Source organism: Glandiceps talaboti, chromosome 12 (assembly GCF_964340395.1).
Source record: "Glandiceps talaboti chromosome 12, keGlaTala1.1, whole genome shotgun sequence".
In the NCBI taxonomy this organism is placed as follows: domain Eukaryota; kingdom Metazoa; phylum Hemichordata; class Enteropneusta; family Spengelidae; genus Glandiceps; species Glandiceps talaboti.
Window position 1 is genome coordinate 19,274,936 of NC_135560.1, and position 20,678 is coordinate 19,295,613.

At 31.8% G+C, this 20,678-nt stretch overlaps 1 protein-coding gene across 1 annotated transcript in view; it reads left to right on the top strand.

The window, feature by feature from the left end:
* LOC144443302 (sodium/calcium exchanger 1-like) overlaps positions 1-18,112 on the top strand; it is an 81,638-nt gene extending 63,526 nt beyond the window's left edge. The window contains exons 8-19 of the mRNA XM_078132741.1: positions 7,833-7,863; positions 10,224-10,358; positions 11,271-11,433; positions 11,886-12,009; positions 12,429-12,558; positions 13,204-13,294; positions 14,548-14,626; positions 15,224-15,346; positions 15,572-15,647; positions 16,253-16,406; positions 17,039-17,214; positions 17,555-18,112. Of these exons, the coding sequence (XP_077988867.1) occupies positions 7,833-7,863; positions 10,224-10,358; positions 11,271-11,433; positions 11,886-12,009; positions 12,429-12,558; positions 13,204-13,294; positions 14,548-14,626; positions 15,224-15,346; positions 15,572-15,647; positions 16,253-16,406; positions 17,039-17,214; positions 17,555-17,674 (1,402 nt within the window). The 3' untranslated portion in view covers positions 17,675-18,112. The remainder of the gene's footprint in view (positions 1-7,832; positions 7,864-10,223; positions 10,359-11,270; positions 11,434-11,885; positions 12,010-12,428; positions 12,559-13,203; positions 13,295-14,547; positions 14,627-15,223; positions 15,347-15,571; positions 15,648-16,252; positions 16,407-17,038; positions 17,215-17,554) is intronic.
* The last annotated feature ends 2,566 nt before the right edge of the window (positions 18,113-20,678 follow it).

Below are 20,678 nucleotides of genomic sequence, written 5' to 3' on the forward strand. Positions count from 1 at the left end.
GAGAAAGGAAAAAATTGATTTATTATGAAATTAAATTTTTTTTTCATGGCATATGATCTAGTGTGTACAAAAGAACACTTTTGAACTTTTTTGCCTCAGGAGAGTAGGGTTTTAATGCTTTATTACACAACATACCACAACATACCATAGGAAGCTGATATAACATACACAAATAACACTATATGAATCTATGTATGTACTCACTTAATCAATGCTAGATATACTATTTGATTTACATCCAAAAGAAGTTAAATTGTCGTCTGAGGTTAGAATATACAAAGATTTACTTTTTATCATTTATGGAATATAAATGTAATATGAAAATATATGCTTCCACAGTACATTAATATCTGAGATTTATTAAGAGAAATAATCCAGGCATTAAGAAGAAGTGAAATGTTAAAATAAAGGAGCACGCTCTAAAAACAACAAGATCACAGGTGCAGCATCAAAGAGTATGTGTATAGTGTTACCAATGTCAAAGTAAAGTTTAGAGTTGCATCGACAGATGAGTGTTTACGTACAGAATTCGTGACTCAGTACTTTTATAGGGTGTTATGTATGTACTGAGGCAATGTCTGCTGAGTCTTGAAACAAGAAGGAAAGAAAATGGAGATTTGTTTTGTGGATTTGTATTGACCATTAAACCAGTCTATCCCTCTCATCACTTTCCATTAGATTACAACTGGTTGATAAAGCTTGTGTGTATGTATATGCCCAAGAGGTCACAATCCTATTACAACAAGGGATATATAATTCAGTTCAAAGGAAAAAACCTGCAATAATTCAACAGCTAAGGCACTGTTGTGTCAAAAAGGAAGCTGTAAATTTTGATGATTTGAGGATATTTCAACATTTTATAATTATGCAACTGATTTCAAAGTCAGTACTGCTGGAGGGTGTTGAATCGTGATGTCCCAGGAAATAACACCACAATCAAATTTAAATACACTGAAAGTCTCTTGGGAGACATCTTGCTTGAATGTACACACAGTCGATGAAATGCTAATTTTGATAGAAAAGGCTGTGCCTTCTGTCTTTGATCACATTTAGACTATAGAGTTGTCCACTATTACTGCTACTACCATATTCATGTTTTGTTTTCCATTGCATCTGGCAAATAAGCATCTTTTAAATTTCATACATGATTTTTAAAAATGAAATATTACAATGTTTTTTAAAGAACTTAGTTAATTTTTGTATGACTTTAGTATGTTTAATCTTGTCACTGAGTAGTGAATAGTCTTTGTGAGAAGGACTTTGAACTGTTAGTACAAATTATATGCAGAAATTATTCATTTGTATATTCCTTTTTTATTATAACACCTGATGGACACTTGGTCCTGCCTTTAAGACAATAATAATCATTTTACAAGCTGGTGGGGGTGGGATGGGGGGGGTGTAGTACTAATCTGGGTAATGGGTAAATGTGTTCCCTGGAAAATTCAAATTATTATCACAAACTCTACAAAGATTTAAAAAACTAGGGGTCAAAAGTCTACTTTTCAGTCAAATGGAATGCCATTTGGTTGGCTGCCATGGCAACAACTTCTGATAAAGCTGGGTCTCAGGAAAAACTTAGAAACTACGGTTTCCAAAAGCATGGGGTCAAAAGATGCACATGCTTTCAAAGTGATGGGTTAAAGCTCAAAATTCAAAGCCTACATTGGCTAAAAAAAGGGAGGGGGTCAAAACTGAAGGACATATGTCTACCCTTACTTGTGAGTAGCACCCCCCCCCCCCCCCCCCCCCCGTCATTTTTACCGACCTGCCTTTTCTCTATTCTCATCCCTAACATCCTTAACCTTAATTTCGCTGTCTTTGTTGTTTCCCATCATTATCAAAATGGAAATGTGTACACATTGAACACATAATTTAGGCTAAGTGTTCTTTGCTTTCATCCACATTAAAGTTATCATTGAATCATATAATCAATGATGCATATTGTTAGTAAATTTTCATATAAAAGTCAAATCACAACTCAACTCTGAATGTTGTCATTCTGCTAGATTTATTATTAAATATAGAATTGTAGTGTACATATTTAGAAAGGCTGTCTTTTGATGCTGTTAACAAAAGTAATATCAAAGCTTAAGAATGGTCAATTGAAAACATGATTGACGTATATAGTTATGAATTTGTCTTTTGACAAACTTAAAACATAAAAGAAGAAAGAGTACAACATTGTATCCTTCAGATGGCAACAACATAACCATGGTAACCATTTCCATTATCAATTTTATAAGATATGATGAATGCAATCAATTTGTCATCCTAAAAGCATTTACAAATATTAATGACAGCAAGATTCAAATTGTTATTGATAGATTGGTTCACATCCTCTACCTTGATGTCGTGTCTGAGCACAACAAGGCAGTAGAAATGAGAGAAAAATCATCAAGGTTTTAAACTTGAGCAATGGGAAAGTATGCATGCGTCAGATGTTAGATATACCTCAAGTTAAAAGGATATAGACAACGACTCATCATTTTCATCAGATCTCTGATTATTTTATAGACAGATGTCTTCAAGTCGCAGTCATTTTATAAGACATGTGAACACGTGCCTACGATACAAAGTCAGTGATGCATTATAATCTTACAATAACTCAAAAGTTGCAACTCTACAATTTCAGAATTTAAATTGGCCCTTTTTGACAAGTTTGGCAGATCAAAAGACATTACAATATCCTATGAAGGGAACACAGTGTATTTATACCAAGCCATTGTGCTTCAAATTGTGTTCTAGTTGAGGATAGACTGTTTGATTCATCAGTGAATCTCAGGTATTGTGCTGTGCATCTTCAATGTGCATATGTTTTCTAATGTTTACAAATAATAGTTTGACGCTAAAATTCAGTTTCATGGTTTTTTTTCAAGCATCAAGTGTAATCCCAAGGTATATCTTAAATTGATTTCATCTGTTCTCTTGTACCGACTTGCTTTTCTTTCTGTCCCGTGTGTACAATAAATTACAGTGGTTGTCTAAGTGTGCATATCCATTGTCCCCACATAATGAATTTTTTACGAAGCAGAAATGAAGGGACAGAAAGAGACAGGTTGTACAAGATGTACCTTGGGATTGCACATGATGCTTGAAAGAAACACTAAAATGTTGGCATTTTAGTATCAAAAAAGACATGTGCATCAAAGATGTGTCGCACATTGCCACTGAACTTTAACCATTGTAATATGTTATCAACTTGGAAGCTTAGTAATTCATTAATCTGTTATGTATTATTGCAAAATAGCTTGAATTTCACAATATCAATAATTTATTATATAATTTATTGATCTCATGACAAGAAAATAAAAGGAAACTACAACCAACTAGATTTTTAAAGTTGTCCTGCCCAGATGGTGTATCAATTGCCTTGCCCGGATGCTGTCTTGATCGCCTTACCCAGATGGTGTATCACTCACCCTGCCCAGATGGTTTATCCATCACTCTGCCCAGATGGTGTATTGTCCTACCCAGATGGTGTATCGTCCTGCCCAGATTGTGTATCCATCACTCTACCCAGATGGTTTATCCATCACTCTGCCCAGATGGTGTATTGTCCTACCCAGATGGTGTATCGTCCTGCCTAGATGGTGTCTCTTCATAGTTGTAAAGGAGTTGTACAATTTTGTGTGTGTGTGTCTCATCTGTTTAGTTGATCTAGAGTATTATAGGATTTGGATTTGTTGTAATGTTTAATTTCTTGAAAATGTGTACCCTGCACTTCACTTTTGGATAAGTTGACTGAAAAGTTAAATTGACAGAAAGATTATGACGCTGACACTAATTGTAAAATAAATATCAACAGAGAAAGTCAGGCTAATGTAGTCGCATGGTTGAAATGGGACAATGGTTGTTGTGATAGACAGTGAACAAACAGCTAGTCTCGTTAGTAATGGCAAAGATATGTTAGATGATCTATCAAGATTTCAAGACAACATTAACAGTAAAATGTACTTTGACCACAATATGGGCAAGAACCATTTTTAGGACTGATCTCCTTTCTTGTCAATTCTACAATATAGAATAATCAAATTATTTGGGATAGATTTCCTATTACCAGGTGTGTGATGTCCCCAAGTATCATCCACATGTCACTTACTAGTAACACTGTAAATCAGGAGTTATTAGAATTCTTTTAAAATTCAGCAGAGTGTAATAGCTACTGACATCAAATCTAGACCTGCTGTTGTCGTTTACATAACTCATTACAGTCACCCATTTACGGATGGCAAACTAATCAATTCCTTTTATATATCACGTTCACTATATTGTGGATGCTATAGTGCTTTCTAACACGCAGATTGAATAAAGTTGAACATACTGACACACAAGTGCAGACATGATTCAAATAAAATGAGACTGATGAAACATAGATGTGCTAAACATATAAAATTAAGCTGTCACTTGACCATCTCAAATTGATAAAATATAACTGAAGAATTCCATCGGACAAACAGAAAATGTATTACTAATTCTCACAATTATTACATTTTATACATTTTATAATAACCATTTTGTACAACAAATGTATTACTGCAATCACTTCCCTTCTTGAACATAGAAAATATAATTTTTTTGTTTCATAACAAATTTTGCTGTAAGAATTTATTCCCAAGGAAGTGTGATAAAATTTGATCAGTTGTTCTGTTCATTTGAGAATTAGTTGTCATGGCACTGTCATAATCCCCACTGGCTACGAATAACATGAATCACAGTCTCAGTTCATATTAATTTGTACATCATTTGAATATCCTAAGAAATGAGGAATCCATACTCAAGGGGAAGTGAAAAAATAAAAGCATAAAATAATTAAAAGGGAAAATATTTTTTATGAAAATATGTGCATGTAGTTATATAAAAGTGACCATATGGATGACTAATGGGTATTTGTTATAGATTTTTTATCCATAAGACAACTCTACTATGTTTTCCTACTTGACAAAAGAATTTGATATAACATATACCAAGTCCATGTTTGTAACTCGATAAATGACCAACAATTTTTTTTTTTGAAATGTGTAAAATGTTTGTTATTGTAACAAACTTTTAGACATTTTGCAGCTTTTTGCAATTTATTGAGTTTATACAAACATGGCCTCCTTGGTATATGCTGTTTCACATTATTAATTTTTGTCAAGTATCAAAAGAGTTGTTTTATATGATACAAAAACTCCAAAATAATTACCCATTTGTCATCCACATGGTCATTTTGAATATAGACACTTTCATAAACTAATTCCTTTAAATGTAATATTAATTAGCTCATTGTCCTAACATGTATCTGTATATAATATCATTTATAGTACATCTCAGAATGCAGTAAGCAAATTGTAATATATTGATGTATTGATAAAACAAGGATGTACATTTTTTTGTACTTATCTTTTTGTGTTGTGTAATATGATTTAGTCTCCAAAAATAGTTTTTAAAAAAAAGTAATTACTTAATAAATACCATCAAAGTACCAGTTGTCATAGAAACTTAATCCCTATCTATTGGTCAGTCTCCATCTTGATTTACTGGTATAATAACTTTTAATTATTAAATTACTTCAAATATCAGATTCTAGTTAATCTTAATTACCGTTTGAAGCTTTCTATGTTGGAATAAATGCACTGTGAACTTTCAAACTACATATTTTGCTTTTCAAAATGAAATTTGCCAGAGTACAGCTAATAGTGCTCTTTTTCAAATTCAACATAAAAGTAATTTTCTAATAGCCTGGGGTTATATTTGCATTAATTCATAGCAATATCATTGAGTTGTTTAATTCAATATGGTGGAAGTGGTATGAAATTTCATGACTCCAGCTATTTTTAGTACATGTTATGATCCATCACCAAACGTTCTCCATAAAAACACATTTTCTATAGCTTTTTATTTCACTGAAACATGATTCAAATAGAGCAGTTAGAATCAATACTCTTCTGTGTATTGTGAAATCATAGTAATGTAAGAGTTACTAGTAGAATACAGTTAGACATGACAAGTGTCTAAATAATGTTTATGATAGTCTGTATATTCTCTCTAAGTTACAGTTTAATGTTCCACAGAGGATAACTAGAAATTTTACTTGTTTTTGACCTGATATCAGTAGAATTAATGTTTTTAAACACTGTGCCATTCAGAGATGTATGACAACTTATAATGGTCTGTTGTATTATTTTGAATATTGACTTTAACTTTAATATCTGAGAAATTTTAAAAATGCAGTTTTTTGCAGGTCCCCCTGAAAAGATTGATTTTATATATTATACCTTGTACTTTGTTTTTTTATGTGCATTTTTTAGTTTTGTTTATTTGACATGTTTGTGTTTTGTATTCTTGTGTTTTTGAGAAATAAAGTAAAATGTATGTGGTATTATAGTAGTAGAAATCTGAAGGAGAACATTACTTCTGTTTTAAGGGCAGTAATAAAGGTCATTACATCTTTCATACAATATTGTGCAATTTGTCTGGGCAGTATTAGGCCAATGAAGTTTTCATATATCATATCATACAATTCATCTGAGCAGTATTAGGTCACTGCAATTTGTACAATTTGTCAAGGCAATCATGTCAGTGCATTTCTTTTCGTACCAATCATATAATTGTCAAGGTAGTCAGGTCACTACAATTTTCATACCATATTGAACAATTTGTGCAAGGCAGTACAGGTCATTGCAATTTTCATACCATATCATGCATGTCGTACAATTCAGCAGGGGCAGTCATGGGGCAATTTTTGCACATTATATCATACAGTTTGTCTTGGCAGCTTCATTGCATTTTTCGTACCATATCATACAATTTGGTAACTGCAGTTTTGTACCATATAATACAATTCTCTTGGAATTAAAGGTGCCTGCAGTTTTTCAAACCATATCGTACATTTCTCTGGGCAGTATATAAAGGTGACTGCAGTTGTTGTACCATATCATACTATTCATAGAGACCATATTGTATTCTGACAATTGACTAATAACATATTGCAAAGCATCATCATCTCTATCTGAGGCTGTGTAACAACACAACAAGTTGGTCTGTAATCTGTTCCTATAGTTAAATATATAATTTCATCTCCTTGTTCTTCATGACCAATCCGTCATGTTGGTCTATATATTCTAACCATAATGTTATTTTCTACAATCATATCAAGCCCCACACTCTCTGAATTTGCATATCTATGAAGTCATTTACATATTTCTGAAACATTTACATATTCATGGTGTGATTTACATATCCATGGAATTTACAGATTTGTGGTGTGTTGGTTTTTTGAGCTTCCCACTTCATTCAACAAATGTTTTAAGTTGTGTTAAACAACAAAAGAACATTTTTTGTCATTCAGATTGAATACCTCCATTGCAAATAAACTCAATTTGATCCAATGTAAATGCAATTATAAAATGTTACTTTAATAGGATTATAATGAAAGTCACATGTTCCATCAGTAAGAGTAATTTTTCTACTCTCACAAACAAATCAGGAGTAAATTTGTTCTACATTTGCCACAAAAATATGTGATTTTATTTGGTGGGAAACCACCGTGTTTTAATATTTCCAAAATACTGCATCCCTCAAATTACTTGTAAGAAAGATTTTTTGAAAAATATAAAATCAATATATTACATTTATGTTGAAAAAAATTTAATTAAGTTTAAATTTAAATTAATTAAATTTAAATTAATTTAGTTAAAGAATTTTATTTGTCACTACAAATTTTGATCCAAAAGAATTATAGTTTGTGTATCTACAGTGTATTTGGTTAACGTTTTTTTTTTCGTATTTGATATATATTTGTGTATGTTTGATGTATTCATATCTTAATGTCTTTCTTTTGTTGATAGATCAAAGTCAAAGCTTAGAGTTTCTGATGTGGTAAGTACAATTATTTTCTGTCAGTTTCTTTGGAATTGTGAAAATTTTCAACAAACATTGTAGATTTTGTTCAAGGTAATATGAGGAGACACCTGCAATGTCACTGAGATTGATCATGTGACGACCATAATTTGAATATGCAAATCCAACCAATCTGAAAGTAGAGCATGGCAGTGAGATTAATTACATGTTTAGACTTTAAGGAAGGGTAGCTTATTTGTATAAAGAATGTACAAGTACTACTATTATGGCTTCTTCACATTCATCTACCCTTTAACTCAAATACTAGTACATAAGTGATGCACAGTTGCACTACCAATCAAATTTTAATGGTAAACAGAAGTATGGCTTCTCCCCTACATGGAGAGGAAATCAACAAGCTGTAACCTGAAAAGCCAGGGTTTCGGCACTGTCAGTAAATTTATTGTTAGTCGTTAAACCGAAAAATCTCCTTACGAGTGACAGTCTATTAATAATGTTCTAAGTTCAATTAAAAAGACATCTCTTCCTTCAAGAGATGATTGCCTCCTTAGAAGAAACTATATGGAATTGGGGATGTCATTTAGGAAAATCTTCCTACAAGGAAGTCCTAATCATAGGCTTGTACATATTTCATTCATATATCCGTTATTATGGTGAGTTTGATGTTTGATTTGATGCAGACGACAGTGGTATTATTTCTCAATCTGGAGATAATTTAGAGGTCTTTACAATGCAAGTAATTTCCTGTTACAAACAGTCATCAATTGAATGATACCAGTGAATCAAATGCAGTCGTGACAAACATATCCTCATATACTTCTACAATAAGAGATAATGAGAAAATAAGGTGGAGTGTGATGTTGGAATAATGTATTTGAAAATGTTACCGCTAATTGCATTATTTTGTTGTATGTTTTTAATTTGCATACATTTTCCGTGATAAAGTTGTTTTAGTTGTAGATTTCCATATGGCTCTAATTTACATTAGGCACTAAAAAATTGATTTCAATTTAAAAATATAACGATTAGAAAAGGTTAGATAGTGAACAAATAGCATAAGGGTTTCCTTCTCGCAATTTAAATTACCCCCAAAATATTTGTATTTAAATATCGTCAGAATTCACCCACCTTGTGATAAAGGTGGTTTTATAACTCAAAGGCTTGATGTACCGTTGTCATATCGATGAGCTTGAAAACCTTTTCGACAAAGCATTACCACCAGAGGGCAGTATATACATGTTTAAATGCACCACGCAATCATTACCTGTTTTTGTTAATTCAATAAATGTTTGACTTTGAAATACATACCTTATATACGTATATATACCTGTAATACCTTAACAGACGAACAATACAACAGGGAAAATTTGAAAACCATTTCAAAAGAAAGCCTTTCAATTTGACCATCAAATTGAGATGGCTGTGGTGATGATTTAAATAGAACTATTAGTACATGTATATCATGATCCAGGTTGTCTGAGCACACATGAAAAACTCATTAATAACTGTGTACATGATGCATTTGTAATCCATCTAGCTAAAACACAAAATACATCACTCATCATATAATATATATTCCATAATATGCACACAACAGAAAAGTTATTCTGTACACTACAATAGCTAAGTAATTTTTTTCAAAACCTTCATGAGTTGACATAATATGGGAGTGTGGTTGTCATGACAACGATGTGTGCTGGCCTCTAGTTCATCGACGCAGAGTTCATTAAACCAATTGCATCATACAGTAAATCTTTATATGAATCAACAGATGTTTCATAAGCATCATAAAACTGTGTAATTTTACTATCATGCTTATAATTTTCATTATAAACAAACTAAACAAATCATACCTGCATTATTGAATCATATTTTTGTTATTGTTACTTTCCTGTTTGTTGGGTGTCACGGTCGTTCAACTTATTTATACATTTGTTTATATTAACTTGTCAAATTCACTACACACAATCACGTTCACAGAAGTTTGAATTACAAGAAAGATTCAACTTTTATGTTGACATCAATACTGTACATAAACTGTTCTCAAAATTCCTGCGTAGATTTAACTGAATAATAATTTCAAATTTATTCTTTAAATAAAAAATAATCTTTTATATATAAAATATAATCTTTTATTGGGGACTAGGAATGTATCAGTATCTGCAGATTAATATCAAAATATAAACAGAATTTCTGTCATGCGATTCAGAAAAATTATTCTCCTACATGAAATATTTGAAAAAATTTGACTTTTGGATTTTTTGTTCATTTCTGATTTTTTTCTGTGTAATTTTTTGAATATTTTTAGTGTTCAAATGAATACTTACCAAATTTCAAAAATAATAAAATGTGTTTTTCGTCTTTCTTTTTTCAAATAGCAAAATGGTAATCTAGATGTTCTTGATGAGGGAGGTGAGGATGACCTGATAACTGGTGTCGTTACCGTGGATTTTGAGACTAGAGATGGATCTGCAAAGAGGGATACTGAATATAAGTTTACTCAGGGAAAACTGGTATGTATCAAATGAAAATTTCTACTCATAGAGTCAAAAAATATTTTGGAAGCAAATCCCTAAGTTTTGCTGATGTCTTGATTTTATTTTATTTGACTAATAAATATGTATAAATATCTCTACCAAGGATAACTAAAAAAATGTTTTTTGAAAAAAGGTACAAATTAAAAAATTGTCAGCTACAATGGGCTGTTATGATGTACATGACTGAGAATTAACTGAGTGAGCAGTACGTGTACATACAGACTTGTTATGCTTAGCAAGAGCCCATAGACTAAATGGCCACAGTGATTCAGAGTATTCGACACTGCCTAGTATTACCCTGGTAACCTGTAAATTTTCATGTCATAAGAATGGTACAAATCTGATATTTATGAAATAATATTTAAAAAAAATACATGTAATAACTCCACAGAAAAGAAAAACAGTAAATACAAACCCTAACATTTTTTGTGCCACAAACAAGTTGATAAAATATGTTATTTACCTATTAATTCAATTGATATGAGCACTGTATATGTATTGAGACTCTATTTGCTTAATAGTATTAATAACCATAAACGATTTTACACAGGTTATATCTACATGTGGCATAAATATTCATTACCGGAAATAAAAACATGTTTTAGTCACGAAAACACACCATTGATATATACATAACATGAAAATGTACATCTGTTGGTGAGTTATCAGCCACTTACCCGACATGACATTTGAAAACACTGACATGTAGTTGTTGTATTTTGTATGAATGAGACAAAACGTGACATAAATATTCATAACACCTTATGTTTTATGCAAGACAAAGAATTATATTAAATGATGACATTTTAATAATATGGACATTAAGTGATAATTCCAAATGTCAAAATTTGTGTAATAAATGTTTTATGTGTATAATAATGTCTGCAGGTGTTTAAGGATACTGAATGGAAGAAATCACTCTCTATACCAATTGTCAACGACAACCAATATGAAAGTGATATGGATTTCTATGTTATTCTGAAAAACGCTACTGGTGATTCAGGACTTGGAGATCCTAGTGTGTGTAGGGTAACAATTATTGATGATGATGGTGAGTTTTTAAACAAAAATTACTGCTAAGATCTGACTTGTCTTGACAAACCAGTGTACAGGTTGATATGATTCACTTCATTATAGAAATTATAATGGCGTTACCTCACTTTTATAGTAAACATTCAATTACTGTCTTTATAGTAAAAGTTTCCATATCTTCCTTACAGACTAATACCAGTACTGTTGATGATGAAATGGAATTGTAACAATTTTTTTGCACAGCTTTAGCGATTGAATGATTGATTGGTTTGTTGATTGATTGATTGATTGTCTGGTTGGTTGGCTGGTTGGTTGGTTGGTTGGTTGGTTGGTTGGTTGGTTGGTTGGTTGATTGATTGATTGATTGATTGATTTGATATTGAATAGGGGGAGAGACAGAAAGATTAAATATGTGGAGTATTTTGATTTATTTTATTATTCTGATTACATTTGTATAATTTCTTGTAACAGAGCCTGGAGAGTTTTCCTTTGAAGAGCCAAGTTATCATGCTAATCTGAACAAAGGATGTCTAGTTGCTAATGTGGTTAGGTCCAAAGGTTCTGATGGAACAGTTACAATACAATATACAACCATGTAAGTCTTGTCTGTTGTCATGACAATTTACAAACAAATATATGAATATCAATTAAGTGTTGGTAAAGAAATAAAAAAATATCTAAGAGTGAACAGAGAGTACAAAACTAGTTTTATGAAATAACACAGATCAGAGCAATACAATCCTGAAGACAAAAGTTTACAATAAATAAAAATCCATGCATGGAATATAGGGTATCAAGAACCTACTTGAGAAATGATGTACAAACAATCTCACATTGGATTGAAGTTTCAAAAATTTGTGACAAATATTTATAATTTGATATGATTTTTAATAGTTTCCATGCATAACACATACTAGAATGTGAAGTGATAGTACAGAGATATGACACTTAATTACTTTGGGATAAATTTTATCTTTAATCTGACATTTTTTTTCATTTTTTAAAAATTTGCAGTGATGGATCAGCAAAGGGTGGAGACACATTGGATGAGTTTGATTATAAAACAACATCAGGAACTCTGTGTTTTAAACACGGAGAAATGTCACAAGAAATTAGTGTGGATATTAATAAAGCCTGCAGTAAGGTAAGTCAGGTGTATGTGTTTTTAGATGTAGTGGGTAGTCAAATAATAACGTGATCATTAATAATACAGATTATAGATTCAGTAAATTATGAATTATTAAAATATGAATAATATGAATTATTTCATTGGATAACAGATCAGTTAGGTGTCATTATTAAAGGTTAAATTCTGATATTTACGTTAGAAAAGACTATCTGGATAGAAAAAATTATGAAACGATACAATTTGTTGTACGAGCACTTAAAATAGATGTACATAAACAAATTATGAAAATACAAGTTTGATAATTAATAAATATATTATGACACTTTTATAAGTGTCTCAATTGTATAAAATACATGAAAGTTGGACACAGGGCTTTATATTTGAATATAAGGACAACATAGTCACAAATGCAATCAATCATTCATCAGATCTCCAATTGATTGTGGTTCTGTATGATTATTTGACTGCAAGAAAATACTTTCAATATTTTGAGGAAGGAAATAGAAATATTTCAGCTTGTCAGAGTTGTTATTTTGTAAATATTTAAAATTTATCATAAATTTAAGAAAAATTATGATTTCAGTTGTTATATACTGGATTCCCTTTTTGTTATTTATGAATTTTCTTTGAAAATTTTGAATTTTTATGGATTTTTTTCAGAAATTGAAAAATTTTGTGATTACGCTACGAAACCCCAGTTTGGGAGCAAAAATTGGAGATCACAGCGCTTGTGTTGCTACCATTGGAGGAGGTGAGTAGTTACCATGGGAACAGTATGTTGTTATGACAACAGAATAATAGTTTTCCATGTTTGTTGCTGTTACTAAGGAGCAGTTTTTCAGTCACTTTCCATCTTTGATCAGTTAGGCTAAAACATTGCATTGAATTACTGCATTGAGCCATCATATAGATTCACAACAATTGCGTTGTAGACGAGTCATAAAGTGTGGACAGAATTTATATCATCATTATTATAATAATTTGTTAAATGTCTGTATGAATGTGGGGCTGAAAATAATGTGTAAATCTACCCTACAGTTGATGGATTGATGACAGCTATTAAGCGAACATGAATTACTTTTTATTTTTACATGTATCATTAGACACTATGTCGTCTTTCAATTGTATACTTTCAAAGTGCAGTAGAGTATACTATGCTTTCTTGGCTGGATGAAGCATTATATCACCAGCCGCCGCCGCACATGATGCTTAGACTTGAATAAATGAAAGACCATGTTTCGTGGAATATGACACTATCAGTTAGGGGGATATATTCACAAGCTCTTTTTTTTATTAATACATACAGCTAGAACGGTGACACTTAGGATGCCATAAAAAAATAATGTTTTCATTCTAAAGGATTTGTTAAAAATATTGATTGACTAAGACATGGATGGTTAGTTTGAAAATATACAAGCAAATCTATCTGTGCAATATTCAGAGGTCCAGTTCAGAGAAGGATTCAAATTTACCATAGGTGTTAATTGAACACAGTCTGGCGAAATGTTTTAGAAAAAGTTGGTTCAGATATAGAACAAAAGAATGGTCCTGTATAATTCATCTGGTTCCACTGATAATACTAATGCAAGAACGTGGTATTAAATCATAAACCTTTAAGGCAAAATGTGTTTAAAGGGATTAGTTTGTAACTATATGATCTTTTGTGGGGGTTACTTTTGTTGAGTGAACTATACATCATTCTATGCTAAATATTTCAGAGGAGAAAGTCAATTGTGTAACTTATGAATATAAAAATGGCAAGTCACATCTTACCCCTCCTATCAGTAGCCTTACATCCCTATATTTCTATAATGGTTCCATCCAACTTTGCAATAACATTCATTGTCAGCAGAATCATAATAATTATGATATGGAAAGTACCATAAAAATGAAATACTGGGGTAAGGTAGAGTTATTAATGAGGGTTTCAATTTGATTGTAGAAAAGTAGTTATAGTTGAAAAGACGTAATCTAATCATACCTATGTACTTTTATTTTTAACAGATTTTGTACAAGACAGAATTGCAAATATACTGGAAGATAATGAAGAGGAGAATGAGACATATGGGGAGCAATTCAGAAAGTAAGAGCATACAGCCAAAATTGTAGAATTGCAGTCAAATACTATAAAATCATTTACTTTTCAAGTAACGGCAACAAATTATTTGCGTGGTCCTAATCGTGTTAGATTTATAATAATTTGTTGGAATTTTGCCTTATTGGTGTGATAGTGCTAGTTAGTAGGGAGCCCTCTTGTGACAGGTTTGTATTTTGTAACTGCTAAGTTTGTTTGTTGCTGCTTCACGGATTTCAGCAAATTTTAGATGCATGGTACATACGACTAAATAGCATTTTCACCAGAAATTGATTTTAGGGAAAAAAGATACCAGCAGAAATAGCTTTAATATACAGAATTTATTAGATTATTCCTGTAAAATTGACTGATTCAACATATTTCTATTAGAAAGTTGCTGAAATAGATTTCAGAACTTACTGAAAAAGATACTTAATGGTTATAAAATATGTCAAAGTTGATTATTTTTTCTCACTACACACCTCCAATGTCATGTCATTTATTTGATAAAAGTTGTTGTTTGACATGGCAAAGTGATGACTGACAAATGTACTGTTTTTTTGTGATCTTTGACTAATTAATTGTATAACACTGATTGATTTACAGTGCAATGACAGTAGGTGGTGATAAAGATGATGATGGTAATGATATCCCTCCATCATCAGTTGACTACGTTTTACATTTCCTTACCTTTTTCTGGAAAGTCCTCTTTGCATTTGTACCACCCAAGTAAGTCACAATTCAGACTTTTAACCACTCAAGTTTTCCATATTTCATTTATTATACAGCAGTTATTTCAATTGATATTGACAGCAATATCAATGCGATTTTCAAAAATTTGTCAACGAGTGAGTAATTAATTTATACAATTTTCAGTCACATTTTATTGTAGCCAAAAATAATGTCAAAAAATTGCAAATGACTTATGAGTGCACATTTTTACTTTGTTTCTAGGACAACACTAAGTGGATATCCAGCATTTCTTCTCTCCCTACTTCTTATTGGTGGTCTGACAGCATTAGTTGAACAGGTAAGCCAATCATAGTTTAGTTTATGTATACATCCAATACAAAATTTGATTTACATGGAGCAGTTTGACCTTTGACCTTGTAGAGCTGTGACACATACATCAATATAAAGGGTGCAAACAGCTGAATTTTTCCTGTCCCAAAAATGTAATAAAATAATGGTTTTGACTCTTATGAAATTATTCACAGGGAAATGTCAACTATTTCATTCATTGGCCAGTATTTTTTCGAAATTAATCTGAGTTAATTCCAAGTAGTTACAATCCAAAAGTAGTCTTATATATTTCAGTATTGGATCAATTGATTTAGTTGAATATACACAGAAAGATTTTTCCACGGAACAAGACCTTGAAAACATACTTTACTTAATTTATGCAAATTATGAGAGTTTATGACAATTCTACTAATATGGTGAGCTATTGTAGCATTAGTTATTTGCAAGTAGTGACTATTAAAAGGTGCTTGACACAACTTAATTTGCCATTCCTCCAAATTTTTCATGTGCTAAAATAAATATGACTATAAAATTTGAATGAGATGATAGAGTAAAAAACTTGGAAATGCATGGAAAATTCAACATTTTTTTATTTTTTTGTGTGTGTTTCAGTTGGGTCATTTGTTAGGTTGTGTGATTGGAATAAGAACCAGTGTTACAGGGATAACCATCGTAGCTCTAGGGACCAGTTTACCGGACACATTTGCCAGTAGAACAGCAGCCATGCAAGACCAGTATGCCGACGCATCCATTGGCAATGTCACAGGTCAGTTAATACATAACAGTATATAAACTGCAGCTGTCAACTTGAACTTCAATGTATGGAAGTAATAGTCTTGTAGTAAGATCTGGATCTTCACTAGGAAGGTTGCCAAACAGAAACCAAGGATAACAGCTAGTACTTCTGGTGCATGTAAATGCCCTCTCAGTGTAATTTGACCTTTGGATTTGACCTTTGGTAGCCTAATATCACAAAAGAAAACCTGACATCAAACAGCTGGACTTGGAAAGTAACAACAATGACATCAAGTATGCATATATAACAGCAAGCAATAAAAACAACACACAATCTATGTACAAACACATTAAATGCAAAGTCCGAAACACCACATTCAGCCATTCCACAGTAATTTATTTGTACTATCAAACTGTTTCTTTGACAATTTATGATTTATTTTACACAATTGATGAAATTTTTGTCAATATAAGAAGTAATTTCTGATTACTCCCCTCCCCTTACTCCGCTCCCCAACCCAGGCAAGAAAATCTAAAAGACTTTTTTGATGATGTGCCCTTCATGACATATATTTATGAAAGCTGCAAACATTACTTTTGAAGGAACTTTTTTAAAAAGTTGGTAAAAACTAACCCTTTTCCCCTGCCTTTGTCTTTTGATAGGGAGCAATAGTGTGAATGTATTTCTTGGACTAGGACTTCCTTGGGTCATCAATGTTATGTATAAATACGCCAAAAACAAGAAGCTGTACATATCGACTGACAACCTGGACCTATCTGTCACTGTATTTACTTCTTGTGGTGCTGTATGTATTTTACTTCTTGTGTTACGAAGAAAGGTAAGTGACCTCTATCACTTTAAAATACACAGATCCACAACATACTTGTAAATAGCGCCCCCATACAGCCATATATGCAGCTACCTTTGTTTTTTATGTATTCCATCCATATATCTCAAATTCATGCAATATTTTCCAAGTCTTTCTCTTTTGCTGTATACTTTTAAAGTTTAATTATTCTACTGAGGTTTTTGTTTTTCAGATTTGAATATTTTGAGCAATAAGAAAGATATCCAGGAGACTGCATTATTATATCACTTAATGAACATTCATGAAAGTAATTTAAGTTTCAAAACATAAGTATGTAGACTTACAGAATGTCAAATTTTTTTTTTTTTAGCTTGTTGGTGGGGAACTTGGTGGACCAAAAGTCTTTAAATGGGTTTGTGCTGTGTTCCTGGTGTTTCTGTGGATGGGTTACATCATCACCTGCAGTTTAAAGGCATATACCATTTTCTAATTGGACAGAGGAAGGTCTTGTGTCAATGTATTAACTTGTCTCTTGATTGGACTATTATGCAATCATGTGACAGCCATGTGACAGCCATGTGACAGCCATGTGAACAGTCCAGAACTATACTATGTGATGAACTAAGAACTTGGTACAAGATATTTTTTACTTTTACTGTGCACCTGAAGAAGTTCAACGGCCTTGGCAGAATTTTTATGTAATACTTATGGTTGAATTTCTTTCCTACCATAGTTTTAATGTTATAGTATTAAAGGCACAAGGGAACAAGTGCAAACTGTTAGGATTTGATAAGGATACTAGGAACAGTTTGATGTTTTGGGTTAGCTAAGGAAGAAAACCAACCCAGAATCAATCATCGAATTGAGTCTACCCTCTAGTACAGGTTTTCTGTATGCAATGATTGAAAACTGATAGAAAGAAGAAAAAGCTGATCACTGAATTATGACGTTTTATCATATATAATCTACTTGTCATCATGTTCTCTTAATTTATCATCATCATCATCATCATCATCATCATCATCATCATCATCATCATCATCATCATCATCATCTTTTAAAGGAACATTTATTCCTGTTTAAACCCTGTTACAATTAAAAAAGGCTAAAAAGACATACAAGGGTAGCAGGGCAAACGTACTCTAGTAGAGTACACCATCATCACCACCACCACCACCATCATCATCATCATCATCATCATCATCATCATCATCATCATCATCATCATCATCATCATCACCACCACCACCACCACCACCATCACCATCATCATCATCATCATCATCATCACCACCACCACCACCATCACCACCACCACCACCACCACCACCACCACCACCACCACCACCACCATCATCATCATCATCATCATCATCATCATCATCATCATCATCATCATCATCATCATCATCATCTCTCCTTGTCCTGTCTGTATCATGTTCCTCTTTTCATGATCTGATAAGAAATTGTTGATTGATTAAAAATCAAATGTAAAAATCACTTGGGTACTCATCCAGAAATGTACTTTTAATTGAGTCATAGAATAAATAAGAAATAATGACATATCTTCAAATTTGAATTATTTTAGTTTTAATGAAATTCATCATGGTCCCATTGTAATTTTTTTTGATAAAGTAATACTTTATTAAACTAGTATATTTCAAACTGACTTGTAAATTTTAAATCTCCCAAAGAAAGCATATATCTTTTTAATCCTTTGCATTGTCTGTATAAATGGGTTGCCATGACAATTGTATATTTCTATATTATGTTCGTGTGTCTCTCTCTGTGGTGTAAATAGTACAGGTGTATTTTATATGTAATATTTATTTATTTGTGTGCTACATATTTTGTTTGTTTTTAGACGTTAAAAAGAAAATCCATCCAAACATTCTTTTGAATTTTTCAAGTTGTAAAGATTAATTAATATTGTGACAGAAATTTGAGTTGTTTTAGATGAATTGCATATATATATTATTGATTAGCATTATTGCTTATGTAAATTGTATGTCTGCGTTGTTTTAATCGTAATTATTGATGTGTTAATGTTTGATAAGTTGAGGGGTCTACTTGAGCTTTAATAATAACCATATGGAGACAAATCAGGACTGTGACATCAGGACTCTGAGTGATGAAGCTAAGAACTTCAATGCTATTGGCTAATTGGTAGTCAAAGTGTTGAAGCTAAGACCTTCAATGCTATTGGCTAATTGGTAGTCAAAGTGTTGAAGCTAAGACCTTCAATGCTATTGGCTAATTGGTAGTCTAAGTGTTGAAGCTAAGACCTTCAATGCTATTGGCTAATTGGTAGTCTAAGTGTTGAAGCTAAGACCTTCAATGCTATTGGCTAATTGGTAGTCAAAGTGTTGAAGCTAAAACCTGCAATACTATTGGCTGATTGGTCAGTTTATCAAGTCCAACATTAATTGAACTAACAATCTATAAATCATGATTTCAGATAGTAATTAGGATTGGTCAGTTGATCATTTATTCTCAATCAGATTTTTTATACTTTCTAAAGCCTCCTTTATTTGATAAGAACATTTTGATTGGTCATTGGATCCTCCATCATCCAATCAGATTTCAGTGCAGATATGAAACTTCTAGATTCGATTACAGGCATTCTGATTGGTTATTTGATTCCTTATCATCCAATCAGATATCATTTGTATATAAACTTTTCTAGATACAATCACCAGCATTCTGATTGGTTGGTTATTTGGTTCCTTGTCCTCCAATCATATTTCAGTGCAGATGTGAAAACGCTTCTTGATAATTATGATCACCAACATTCTGATTGGTCAATTTGATTCCCTTGTCATCAATCAGTTTAATGTATTTTTGAAACTTTTGATGATATAATTACCATCTATATGATTGGTTATTTCATTCCTTTTATCTTCCAATCAGAATTTAGTGAAGTTTTCAAAGTCTCTGTGATCTAAAAACCAGCATTATTGTACCTGTTATTTTATGTAAATGTCTGTCATTAGTAAATATATATAAAGAATCTCAGTTACAGCAGACTACACTTTCAGCTTTTTACATTTGACAGAGCACATACTATATATATATATATATATATATATAGTCACAATTGCAACATTATTGTATTCTGCATTTCCTGAAGCAAAAATATTGCTTCATTTTGAGATACGTTTTTCAGATTCCATTTTTAAAGTGTGTGAAAAAATTTACAGTCTCAAAAATGTGATCAGCACAATGTTATTTATTTCTTACCGTGTGCCGTGCAAGTAGTTAATTGTAGATGGCTTCTTTTATGTATTTTGATGAAAATTGAAAGATTTCTATGAAAATTTATCTTCTTGAAAAAGTGGTAACAATGGTTGCCATTAGCAACAGAACAAATGTGTAATATTCTTATTGAGAGTTTACAAAGTTAGGTTCCATTGGAACTTTTAGCAGTTTGGCACATATCATGAATAAATTTAGAGATTTGTTGAAAAAAATGTCTCCCTTCTAACTAAACGTAA